At 21.8% G+C, this 14322-nt stretch overlaps 3 protein-coding genes across 3 annotated transcripts; all 3 read left to right on the top strand.

Moving 5' to 3' along the window:
• Window positions 1-515: 515 nt before the first annotated feature.
• SRAE_1000078600 (Proteinase inhibitor I2, Kunitz metazoa domain-containing protein) lies at window positions 516-3488 on the top strand (the record flags this gene model as incomplete). The annotated part of the gene is made up of 3 exons (XM_024647662.1): window positions 516-738; window positions 801-1936; window positions 2349-3488. The coding sequence occupies 3 exons, from the start codon at window positions 516-518 to the stop codon at window positions 3486-3488; spliced, it is 2499 nt and encodes an 832-aa protein (XP_024501718.1).
• A 2067-nt stretch (window positions 3489-5555) lies between these two features.
• SRAE_1000078700 (High affinity copper uptake protein 1) lies at window positions 5556-6445 on the top strand (the record flags this gene model as incomplete). Its single annotated transcript, XM_024647664.1, has 2 exons — window positions 5556-5587; window positions 5746-6445. The coding sequence occupies 2 exons, from the start codon at window positions 5556-5558 to the stop codon at window positions 6443-6445; spliced, it is 732 nt and encodes a 243-aa protein (XP_024501719.1).
• A 3432-nt stretch (window positions 6446-9877) lies between these two features.
• On the top strand, window positions 9878-12458 carry SRAE_1000078800 (Hypothetical protein; the record flags this gene model as incomplete). Its single annotated transcript, XM_024647665.1, has 3 exons — window positions 9878-10025; window positions 10467-11879; window positions 11932-12458. 3 exons carry the CDS (start codon window positions 9878-9880, stop codon window positions 12456-12458), a joined length of 2088 nt encoding a protein of 695 aa, XP_024501720.1.
• Window positions 12459-14322: the final 1864 nt, after the last annotated feature.

Consider the following 14322-nt stretch of genomic DNA (forward strand, 5'->3'; position numbering starts at 1 on the left):
TTTTTATTTTTAACTTCATTTATATATTTTATTTATTTACTGCCTCATAGTTATTAATGATATAAACAATAAAATAACAATAATGTTTCCAATTTAATAAAATCCCATAACTAACTTCATATTAATAGTTTACGTTAACTACTATTAAAAAAAAAAAGTTCATATAACTTTTGAACTGTTCTTATAATAATATAATGTTGATATAATTATTATTTATATTTATGGCATTCCTTTTTTTTTTCTATCATAACTATAAACATTTTAAAAATTTTTTCATTAAAAAAGATGCATTTACTCATTTTGCTCATTCTTTTTCCCTCTATCAATATAATTCATCATATTCATGTTGTTTTTTTTTCTTTTCAAAACGTCATAAATCTTACATTTATAATTTTTTGATTTATTACCAATATATAATATAATATAATATATATATATATACACACCAAACAAATGATTGGTAATATATTATAATTATTATTAACTTTTTTTTTTCATATTTTTAGAATGAAATAATGGGTTCTATGTTATGGATAATATGTTTTTTTATCTTATTATCAAATGTTTTTGGTGCACAATTTGATTCACATATTGAAAAATGTAATTTGTATCCTGAAAGAGGTACATGTCACCATACTTTTCAAGTTAAATGGTATTATTCTCCATTTACTGGAAAATGTAAAAAATTTTTTTATTCTGGTTGTGATGGTAATGATAATAGATTTGATACAGAAGAAGGTATAATATTAATATCTTTTTTTTTCAATAAATTTAATTATCTTTTTTTAAAATTATTATAGAATGTCTTTCACAATGTACCTATGGAAGAAAGGGTCAAGAAATAGAAAATTATAAACGTTGCCATGAACCATATGATAAGGGTGAATGTTGGGGTGATTTTGAGAGATGGTATTTTGATACTGAGAAAGGTGAATGTATCTGTACCAGTTACTCTGGATGTGGAGGATCAGGAAACAAATTTTATTCATTTAATCATTGTATGGAAATTTGTGGAGATTTTTCTAAAAGTAGTTTTCAAAGAAATTACTATGAAAGAAGTGAACATGGTATGGTGCAAAAACAAAGATTACAATATCCTCAACAACAGGTATCTAAACATGAAGAAGGAAGTACAGTATACTCTCAACAGCAACGTTATGATGATATGATTCGCCAAAATGATTTAGCATATGAAAAATATCAGCAAGAATTAAGAGATCGTCAACAGCACCAGCAACAACAACATTTTGATTTACGACACGATGTACAACAAGATTCAAGATATGCTCAACAGCAAGATCCAAGATATGCCCAACAACAACGTGTTTCACAACAAGATCCAAGATATACTCATCAACATGATCCAAGATATGATTCACAACAAGATCCAAGACATGATCAACAACATGATCCAAGATATGATCAACAACATCAAGATCCAAGATATTCTCAACAACATCAAGATCAGCAGCAAGATTCAACATATGCTCAACAACATGCTCAACAACATGATCAACAACATGATCAACAACATGATCAACAACATGATCCACAACAAGATCCAAGATATGCTCAACAGCAAAAAGAATACGAGGAACGTCTTCGAGAATATCATCGACAACGCGAAGAATATTTTAAACAACACCATAATAAGCAAAGAATGGAAGAGGATAGTGAAACACACAAGTCACAACATGAATCAGGACCAATTTTATCATCAGGAAATATAGGGCAAAGCGTCACACTTACTCCTGAAGATATTATACCACATGATCCACATCCATGGCATCAGGTTGAGGCACAATTTCCTGCTCGTCACCGTTGGACTCGTAAATCTCATAAACGCTCCAACAAAAATGATATGAAGAAAAATGATGAAGTAAAAAAACGTAAAATTCGTTCAACTGCTTATCAAACTAATTTAGTAAATTACAATGTAAGATTATAACTTCATTTGTTTCACAAACACTTCACATAACATTTATAACATTAGCACTTATTTTTCTTCAGATGCAGATCACTTTTCAAAGAGCTGCTCATTAAAATAGTAAAAATAAAAAAAATGCCTGAGCTTGAAGTATAACATGACAATAAGATATGTTTTACTATTTACTTTAATTATAACTAATTTAAAAAGTTCTTTTTTTTTCTTCAGAAAAAAAAAACTTTTAGTTGCTATGCTTATTTTTATATATTATACAAATGCTTTGTTAACTATATTGTATGCTTTTATAAAATTCATTCTTATATTATAATAATCACATGCTTGAAATAAAGTTCATTATTATGTTAATTGTTGTTATATATTTATACAAATTTTTTTTTAATATGGGTAACTATTTTTTTAGTATGGAGGATCAGCTTATGCATCATATTATGATTCAAGAAATTATGTAAGAAAACATTGGGAAAATGATAGATATCCAATAAAAGAAGGAACAATGGAAACTTTTATTGCATATGCTCCATATAGAAGATATAATAGATTAACAACTATTGAAAAGAATGAAACATTACCATTTAATTTTAATAATAATTTATTACGAGATGAACCATTAAAACATGATTCTATGATTGAACCAATTAATACAGAGGAATTGACAAATTTTAAATTACCACAACATTTAACAAATTTACCTTTACATGAAAAAAAAAAATATTGGAAAAAAATTGTTAATAGAAGATATGAAGAAGCAAAAAATCAAAGAAATCAAAGAATGAAAGCTGTATCAATGTATACAAAATTTTTAGAAAATGATTTAAAAAGTAAAATGCGTGGTAAAATTAAGGTTCATTATGTTCCAGAGTATAAGTATTATCTTGTGAGAAGAGAAGAATATTCTGGAGACATAAATAATTTAAAGACTACAATGAAATCATATGTAAAAAATAATAATGATCAATCATATTATAATCAATATATTACAACTACTGAAGTTCCTATCACAACTTCTCAGACAGCTGGAATAACAACAAGATCTCCAATACTTTATATACCTACTCCACCTACTACATCAAGAATTTATACTACACCTATAACTACAACAACTACTACAACCACTACCACAACTACACCTAAACCAACAGAAATTATATGGGATTATTATTCAAAAAAACCACTTGACATTGAATCAACTACCAATGAATTTACATCATATTCTAATGTTCGTTCACAAAAACCTAAAATACAATTTTCTCCAATAAGGCAAATTATAGATTTAGATGATTATCAAACATTTGATAGTAGTTCCCAAGAAGATAATGATTTTGATGATACAATAACAACAACATTAAAACCTAAAGAATTATCAAATAAAATTATCATCCAAACATCTACAACAACACAATCACCAATAATAGATGATGATCCCATTCAAATAATATTTCCATCAAAAAAACCAATCAAAAATAGTTGGACATTTGATGAGAATGAGGATGATGATGATGATGTTTTTTTCTTTAAACCACAAGTTGGTAGAAGAAATTAGAAAATTTTAAAATAAAAATAGTGATATTTTTTAAGAATAAATATTATCATTGGGGAGAAATTTTATACATACCTAAAATATTTAATAAATTTTTTTTTAATAAGAAATCTTAATACTGAAAATGACAATATTTACTTCTTCTTTGTTTTTCTTCTATTGGCATGTTTAAAAATTTTATAATTAAAATTTTATGGAAAATTTGAAGATGAAGTGGAATATTTAATTTTATTATGTCAATTTTTATTAATTTCTATTTATAAATATAATAGATAAGAATATTATCTCAAAATTGGGAAAAATATATTATTGAGGCAAATTTTTTTTGTTATGACAGAATATTTGTTTACATAAATATGAAACATTCAAAATATTTTAAATTTAATTTTATAGGAAAAAAAAAACTTGTTTTGTTATTACTTATAATTTTAAATGTGTTTTAGAATTTATCCATAGTTTATTTTATTTTTTTTTGTTTGAAGTTTGAATTATTGAGATAATTAAATTACTTTTCTATCTCTCGTTAGAGGGAGGTAACAACTTTTTTAATTTCTTAATTAATAAATTTTTTATATAAATAAATGTATTTTTTTTTTCTTAATACTAGCCTGTTTCCATTGCTGTTATCTTGAGCCGTAAGGAATATTCAAACAAATTAAATCTACATATCATTATAAAAAAAATTTTAATTAATAAAAATGTGTTTTCCATAAATTTTAATTTACACTTCATTTAACTAATCTTTAATATTGTTACTTTTGTTTAAATATAACTTTAAATTTATATTTATTTTTTGTATAAAAAATTGTTAAATACAAAAGTTAATATTAATATAATTGTAGATATGTTTAAAAAGTAAATGACAAATGCAACTTATAATTAAACAATTTGCTGTTAACATTTTTTTTAAAATAAATTCATTGTTTGTCTTTAATTTCATTAAATATATTATTATTAATGAATGAACTAAAGTATAAAAAATTTTTAAATTGTATAAATTTCTAACAAATATTTTGATATCGTATACTATATATTATTAAAAAATATGATAATAAAAATTTTTAAATTGTTTTAATAAAGTAGTTTCACTACCTCTAATACAATTAATTTAAGTTTTCATTATTTATAAATTAATAGGTAATATATTTAACTTGTTTTTTAGTAATAAATTATTTTTATTAAGTTAAATATAAAAAGAAAATTATTTTTCAATCATAATAATATGTGAATCCACATTTTATTTTATTATCTTATATTTTTAAGTATAATAATTATAAGAAAATTTCTTTTCTTATTTCAATATTTAATTGTAAAATATTATTATTTGTTGATATAAAAAATCAATTTTTTTCCATATATTTTATTAAATATTTATCTTCTCTAAATATTTAAAGATAATAAATTATATCTCTTTTTTTTCTGTGAAATCTTTTTACAAACTCTTACAATGAATACCTTTGGTCAGTTGTATATGCCTTTTAAATAACTACTATCTTGTAAACATCATTCTTTTTTTTGTTATCAAGAATTTTAATCTTTTTTTAGATAGCATTTTATTATTGAATCTTTAAAGTTATTATATATTATATGTCTATCAGTTTCAATTGTCCATCAACAATGCCAATTAAATATGATACTTTTTAATAAAGTTTTATTTATTAATCTTATTTTAAATGTCCTTTAACATTTATATTAATTCATTGCAATCTTATTTTCCTTTTTTCTCTATTTACTTATCAAACATGTATTTTCTCTATCTTTTGATAATTTTCGGAAAAAGGAAAATTTATGTTATATCAATACTAAATTTTATATTAATTTACAAGTACATTAATATACATATATTAAACATTTTATATATATATATGTATTCTACGTGCATATATATTTTTTTTTCTATTAATTAAAATCTTGTTTTGAATTATTTTATATATTATTATTGAATGCTATAGCTATTTTATTTTTGTTAGTTAAACTGGATACTCTATGCCTACTTATTTTCCTGTTCATAATAGTTTTTATATATATTATTAATGGTCATTCTTTATAAACACCTTTATATTGACATAGATGATTTGTAAAAAAGATCAATTTGATAATTAGTTAAATTTTTTTTTTTTAATTTTGAACATATTGTTTTGTAATTTTAATCATATTTGTAAACAATTTTTTTTTATAGAATACTAATGGATCATTCTAATCATCATGATCATTCTGAGCACCATAATCATGAAATGATGATGACTACCACTACTACTAGTTCACCTTTAGTTGATCATTCTGGAAACCACCAACATATAGATCATTCAATGCATAATAATATTGATCATTCAATGCATAATAATATGGATCATTCAATGCATCATAATATGGATCACTCAATGCATCATGGAATGGATCATTCCATGAAAATGTGGTTTCATGGTGGTACAAATGAAGTAATTTTATTTGATTGTTGGAGAGTTAACTCTTCAAGTGGTCTCATTTTTTCATGTATTATTATATTTTTTTTGGCTTCTTGTTATGAAGGATTAAAATGGTTCAGAGTTTATCTTCAAACTGAGGCTAATAGAGGAAATCTTTTTAAAGCTTTCAATAAAAAAAACCCTAAAAATTGTAAAAGTAATGCTTTAGCAATGGATGGAGAAAAGGCAATTCCTTTAAATACACCATGTTGTGGAAATAAAGATTGTCCTGAAAATAGATCAATATCTGGTGAAGGATGCCAGTCACGAAATTGTAAAGATAATACTCCATGCCTCCGTATTATACTAGCATTATTATATGTTATTCAATTAACATTAGCTTATTGTCTTATGTTAATTACAATGACATATAATATTTACCTTGGTGCTGCAGTAGTTTTTGGAGCTGGTTTAGGTAATTACCTTTTTAGTGGTATAAAATGTTCCAAAGACAAAGATCAAATACAAAGTTATGCTGAAGATGCATGCCATTAAAAGTATTATACTTTGCGGGGTGATTTATGAGAAAGGACTTTCGTGGATACCCTGTACATTATAATGGAGCTTAAAATAAATTATTAGAAAATAATTATTCAAATTTATTTTTTTTTTAACATTTACGATATGTATAATTTCAAGGAATTTAATTTTTAATAATTGTATAGGCGAGATTTGAGTTAATAAAATTTCTTTTGATCTTCGACTTTTAAAAATTTTTGTATGAAAACAAATTTCACAATCAATATAGATGTATCTTCAAGAACGGAAAAAACACATTTTTAAAATAAATTATATTTGACTTATATCATGAACACAGTTAAAAAATGACCAAAAAGTTTATTTTTTAAAGATCAATTTGTAAAAATCACTAAACATTGATAGGTATTAAAATCTTTTATCAAATAACTATAATATCATTTAATTTTTTATATGGATTTATGAGATATTTGTAAAAAAATTGTTTTATAATTTTCAAAAAAAAACTTTTATTATAAATTTATCTTTTCTATTATTTTTAAATATCAAATAACAATAGTTGATGTAAATTTTATTGATATTAATCTTTCAAAATTTTATTGTAACAGGAAAAAGTTTAAAAATGAGATATAACAAAAAAAAATCAGTGAAATTTTTTTAAAAGTATTTGAAATTAAACATCATGAAATTGTAAAAAAATTAATAACCCTCTTCAAAATAAAATTATATACTATTTAATTTTGCATTAAGATAGAAAAAAAATTTTTGAGCATAAGATATTAAAGATTCAGAAATTAATATTGATTATCAAGATAGTAGTTATGGAGATTCAAAGAAGTCAAAAATTTAATTTTTTTGTACTCAATTATGATTTTAATTGATGATACTGAATAGAAACATTAAATAAAAGGTGGAAACTTTTGTATTGAAAAAAATTTGAATATCAAGAGAGTTTCAATTGCCAATGAAAAAAAAATTATCTTTCAATTGTAAGCTTTTTTTATATATGTTCTTATATTATTTTTTGGAAAAAAAAATAATAGCTCTATGATAATAATAGGTTATTTGAATAAAAAAAAAAATTTTTATAACTTAAAAATACTTTTTATAAAAATTGATTATTCTTCTGTCTTTTTATTTGATGATGTCAAATTAAATAATATTAAATATCAGTTATTTTGTTATTATACTTTATTGTTGAGTTAATATATTCACATGTATTGTTATAATAATAATATACCTAAGATAACAAGTTAACTAAATAAATTTTTCCACTTCATTGAATATGCTTTATTGGAAGTCAAAAATAATCTAATGTTAAAATAATTACAAAATTTTTAATACTGTACCGTCATTCTTTATGTCAAATTATTTTTATAAATTTTACCTATTAATATCCTGTAATTAAAAGCTTTAAATTCTTTTAAAACAACCATCATCATCTTTTAGAAAAAGTTAATAATTCATTGGTGAGGTAATTATATATCGGCCTTGATCATATATAAATAAATATAAATTTATTTGTTGAGGATGTCTTGGATTTGTTGTAGAGGTACCTATTTACTGATATAGGTATTTATCCATAGACATATATATATATATTTATATATATTCATACTATTTATATTATCTTTATATTAATATATATATATATATATATATATATATACTAGATCACTTGATTTAATAAGTGTGAATATTTAAATTTTTGGCTTTTTATAATATGAAACTTACTAGTCTTCTTTTTATTAAACCTATTAAAGATTACCTTAAAGTGGATAATAAGAGACTTATAGTTAATTTTATAATAAAATTTATCTTTATACTATTTTTTTAAAAAATATAACAAAGGCTATAAAAGTTTTATTAAATATTTTATTGATATTCTTTTATATTTTTTATTATTATAAATTAGTTTTCCTTAAAATATATTTACTCTTTATTCATACATAATTATATTTTATCATTTTCTTAAATAACAATATTTTGAAGGTTAAAAGTATTATCTTTATTAGCATATTATTTAAAATATATTTTTTTTCAAAAACCTTAAAAATAGAAAATAAAACAGGTGTCTTTTAATTATCTATATAATTAATAAGTTTTATTTTTACAAATACATCAAAATTTTGTTTCTATTTTATTTTATTTATTATATCATATTGCATGTTATCTCATTTTTAAATTAGATATATATATTGTTATGAAAAGTTCTTTTAACCTATCACTTTTAACTGTCTCTTAACAATACCAATTATGAGGTTACATATAATATATATATATTATTATTATATTGTGTTATGAGTGTATGAAATCAATTACCATAAATAATTTTGAGATAAAATTAACTTATAATATTTATATATAATTTTATTTGATTTTATAAGACTTTTTTTTTGAAATTTTTAAAAGTACTTTTATTAGTACTCTTATAAAAATGCTAAAACAATTTTTTTTAGTATACAAAAGTTATTCTTATAAAATTACACAATAGAAAATGTGATATTTTAAGTCTTCCTAATTAACATATACCAATCAAATAAACTTTATTGACCTATCCTTGATATTGCAAATAATTTATACTTTTAGTTTAATAACTTTTTTCTCCTTTCTCATTATTTTTGTTAGATAATTTGAATAAAAAAAAAAGTTTAATAATGAATATTATTACTGAAAAGAAGCAATAATATATATATATATTATTGTGTTGTGACCCGTTTCAATGTTTTATTATTATTATTACTATATTCTTTTACAAATAATTATTGTTAGAAAAAAAAAAGTTTATATATATATATATTTTTGAAAGTTAATCTACTATTTTTATTATTTTTTTAAAATCACTTGCAATTTATCTCATATATTTTCACATATTTGGTGCTTTTAATATTTACAATAAATATTTTAAAGAAAAATTATGTTAAATTTTATCATTATCCTACTTTTCCATAAAAATCACTATTAATAAACACTTTTCATTTTATATGCCATCTAGTTTTTGGAGGATTTATATATCCTCTTTCTGGCCATCCCTCAATAATAAACCTAATGAGTAATTATAAAATCATATTACTACATAGCAATATTTTATTATCCTTTTCACTAACTATACATTATTCAAACCAGTTTTATTTAATTTTTTTTTTCATTTTTTAAATTTTATTTCATCCACCAATCATAACTAATTTTCTAGATTAGCATTGGTTTTTTTTTTTTAAGTGATTAAAGAAATTTTTTTTTCTTTATATTAATTGATATCAAAATAATATTTCTATCTTTTTTTTTTCCTTTAACTAAAATTTCTTTTATTATTTTTTATTTTAGGTGAAAATTTTAAAAATTAAAAAAAAATCATTTTAAAATAAAATTTAAATAAAAATTTTATCCTCCTTTAAAAGAGTATAATTTTTTTTCTTTTTTATTTAAAAGAATTATATATATTTTAATATAATGAAATATCCTATTATACTATTTTTATACTCTTTTATATTATATTATCCTTTGATATTATCTCAAAGTATTCAAGTTAATCCTATTGCTGCTTCATTAACCAGTCAAAATAAAGGATCTGCAAATTTTGAATCTCCTAAAATTTCTGGTAAGTAAAATATTTTTGTCTAATGATTTATGTCAATTTTTTTGAAAGTGGTATTAAAATATAAACTTAATGATTACTATTTTGTATGATATTTAACCTTTAATAGTTTAAAATTATTTTATAATAATCATTGATTATATAAAATATCTCATATAAAATGAACTTTTAAACTTTTTTTTTTTAAAAGTAAAAATTTTTATTTATATACTTTTCAAGAATTGGTCATTATGTTATTCAAATATATATATATAAATATTACAATAGTTAAATATTACTTTATAATACATAAATAAAAGGCTTCCATATTAATATAAGAGTTCTTGATGTTAACACTTGACATTTACAATTTTTGTTATATCAATTCCATATAATTTTATATAACATAATTTATAAAAGTAGTATTTAAAGAATATTTTTAAAAATTAAGTGTTCTCTTTATAGTTGAGCCTAAATGTGGAAGGGATCTTATAACAATTGAAATAACATTTAATCCTCAATTTTTACCAAATAAACGTTTTAATGATTGGATACTTGTTGGTAATTTAAATCGTCCAGAATGCCGATTAAAAGGTAATGATGAGACAAAGTATGTTGTTGAGATAGCTGTTTTAAATGATCCATGTGGTACATTAATGCCAACACCTGGTGTATTTCAAAATACAATACGTATAGCTAAATTTCCAGGGCTAGTTTTGTCATCAGACTATAATTTTACTGTTAAATGTATTTATGGTCTTCCAGAGGTTCTTGATCAGTCCTCCAGAACATCCGGATTAGATGGAAATGGACAACAAAATAGAATTATTAATGATAAAATAAATTTTGAAGATAAAGTATTTATTGATGGAAGGAAAAATGATTTTGATTTGCTAAATTCAAAAGAAAATAACAATATGGTATTGAATGGTAATCCTTTTAATCCATTATTTGAATCAAATAGGAGGACCAATGATATTAATAATAAAAATGATGTTGAAAATAATATATTACATACTAGAAATCAACAACCTACATTTAATCGTAAAGTTGAGGAAGAAAATATAAATTCTATTAATAATATGGGAATTAATTTTTCTAAAAATAATCAAAGAGATGAACAGGAGGCTGCTAGTAGAAGTATTGCTAATAATTTAACACCTGCTATTCTTCAGGTTGATGCTAATAGACCTACTAATTCATTTTTAACTATATGGCTTACTGTATGTGGTATTGCAGCATTATTATTACTATTATTATTATGTTATTTATGTATGAAAAAAAAATATGGTGATAAAAGAAAAGATCCACGTAGTGGTAGTATTTCACAGGCAGGTAGTTCTAATAGAGCTATTATACCAAATCATCAAAGAATTTTACAAGAATACTGGACTGCACAAAATCATTCCCGTCAAAAACCATCAACATACCAAATACGTCCCTCATCACCATATCAACATATATCACGTTCACCAGATGTTGAAAGAGTATCTTCCATTTCTTATAGTGATGTATCAGAAGATGGTAAAAGTAATTTTAGTCAAAGAGCTGTTGATGTACCTGGTTCACATCAACAACGTATACATAGAAAACATTTACAATATGATAATGATAAAAAAAATACAATGATGACACAACCAATACCAGTTGCAGTTGATAGTTATAGAAATGGTATTATAAGACCAGAAAGAAATAGTACTCCTGAAAGTGAAGAAAGTTTATCAACACCACAAAGTTATCAGGATTGGAGAGATAGAATGGCAAGAGGTAAAGAAGGTAAAGGTATACTTAAAAAACGTGAAGAAGAAGTTAGATCAGTTACACCTGTAAGATCAATTACTGAAATATATCATGAAGCAGAAACTCATCCAAAACAAGGTAATTTAATTATTTCTTTTTTTTTTATTAATAATAATTATTATTTTTAAAGGTTATAATAATGATAATTTTTCTGATGATGGTACATTTCCTGGGGATTATTCATTACCATCAATAACACCAACTACCGGTTTTGATCCTCATACATTGAACCGTTTTACACATTCTGTAGATAAAATCCGTGGTTTTGGAGCAAGAAGATTAACAGAACAAGAATTATCTAGATGGAGGCAGTTAATAGGAAATGATCAACAATTGCAATATCTTATAAATAAAAGTACCTCACTAGAGGAAATGTTATCAATAGCAAATAAAAATGAGTATAAATCATACTTTAGTCAAGAGAAATGGAAACAAATATTACAATGTTGTTGGGATTATCAGATAACAAGACTTGAGGATAATCGAATGATGAATAAAATTTTAGAAGAGGGTGGTAAAGTTATTGAAACAAGGACTGTTAAAAGAAGAACAGAAAAAGTTGTGGTTGGAGAAAGGACAATGGAAAATGATCAAAATGGATCAACATTAAATGTATATATTGGAAATGTCAATTCAAATTCTCAACCATGGCCATGAAAAAAAAAAACTAATTAAATTTTGATTAAATATATAAAAACAAATAATAGTAAATACTTATCTTTCTTGTATATTAAGTTTTATTAATAAATTAAGAAATTTTTTAATATATATTAAGTAATTTAAATTAATTGCTTTTAAAATAGTTAGAAGGAAAAAAAAAATAAAAATATTTATAAATATATAAAAATTGTTAAATAAATTATTTTTATTTATTTACTTTTTTTATTATTCATATAACAAATGAAAGTAATGTATTGAATTAATCCCAAATGACCTTTTTCTCATACATTATATATATTTATAACTTTTTAATTTAAATTTTTCTTTTGTTCTAAAAGTAATAATTTAGTAAACAATATTTGAAATAAAAAAAATTTTATATATTAAATTGTTGAAGTGCTATTTTTACAAACCTTCAAAATAGCTATTCAATTACAAATATATATTTTGAACAAAAATTACTAGCAAATATCAAATTACTTTAAAAGATGTATATTAAAAAAAACATTTCAGTTGTTGAAATTTTAACAAACATAGTTAGTTTTTTGAAGATAGTTAATATACTTTAGAACAATAATACTAATTTTAAATTCTATTTAGATGAATCTAAATAAGCTATAATATAACAAAAGAGCGTAAAAAAGTATAATAAATTATATTTAAAAGTTAATTATCTATAAATATTCAAACTCATTATTTTTTTAGATTTCAAATTTACTTCATATAAAATGATGCTTTTAAACATTGTGTAACTTGCGGCAAAAGTTTTTTCTTTTTGTTAAAGGAAATAATAAGGCCATATTATAATAATTGGTATCATTTTATACTTGTCAATGTTTAAAGTTTATCTTTTTTATTTAATTATAAAATTTTGGAAAAAGGCTTAACTGCTGCTAAATAGTCTCATTGGATGATGAGATTTTGATTGAAGCAGTATTTTGTTAATATATTTCAACAACATAAAATGGCATTACTTACCATATTGCAAATGTTTATTATTTTTACATTCCTTAAATTATTTCTAACTTTTTTTTTTTTTAAAAATTCTTTTAAAGACTAATGATATATCTTTGATAAGAAAAGGTCATTAGTATTAAACTATAAATTTTATATATTTCTTAAAAAATTTTATCTATCAAAAATTGTATATTAAATTTATTTATTTTTTTTTTTTTTTTGTAAATTTGATATATAATATTTATGTTTAGATATATGGGAAATACAAAGGAAATAAAACCTTGTAACACATCATTTTCATTTACTAAAAAACCATCATTTTTATTCATCCAATAACTTCTACAAATTTTTTCTTTCTTGAAAATGACAAAAAAAATTTATTTTATTATAATAAAACAATGTTTTAGTTGTTTTTTTTTTTTAAATCTTATGTACTAAAAAAAAGTATGTACTTGACTTATTAGATTATATGATAAACCATCATAACATTTTTTTTCTCATTTAAATAAATTCTTAAGTTTATTTTCTTATCAATAAATATCATTTTTAATATTAAAAAAAAATAAATAAATAAATACTACTTTTAAAGGAGTTAGTTTTATTTATTAATCATTTCTTAGTTGATGTAAAATTTTAACAAATATTAATATTTTTAAGTATTCAAAAGTTATTAAGAATGCTAATTTTATGAAAAGTTAAAGATTATGGGTAAATAATGAGAGATTTAACAAAGCTTTGATATAACTTCATTTCCTTATTACTATCAAAACTAAAGGAAGGGTTTAAATTAACTAGTATCCAAAAAGATTTTCTCCACCCTTTTTGATAAAATAAAAATTTAGTAATTATATATTACTGGTTCTTTTTCATTATAAATGTAATCTTTTCTAATGTTCTTGATTCT

Source organism: Strongyloides ratti, assembly GCF_001040885.1.
Source record: "Strongyloides ratti genome assembly S_ratti_ED321, chromosome : 1".
Classification (NCBI taxonomy): domain Eukaryota; kingdom Metazoa; phylum Nematoda; class Chromadorea; order Rhabditida; family Strongyloididae; genus Strongyloides; species Strongyloides ratti.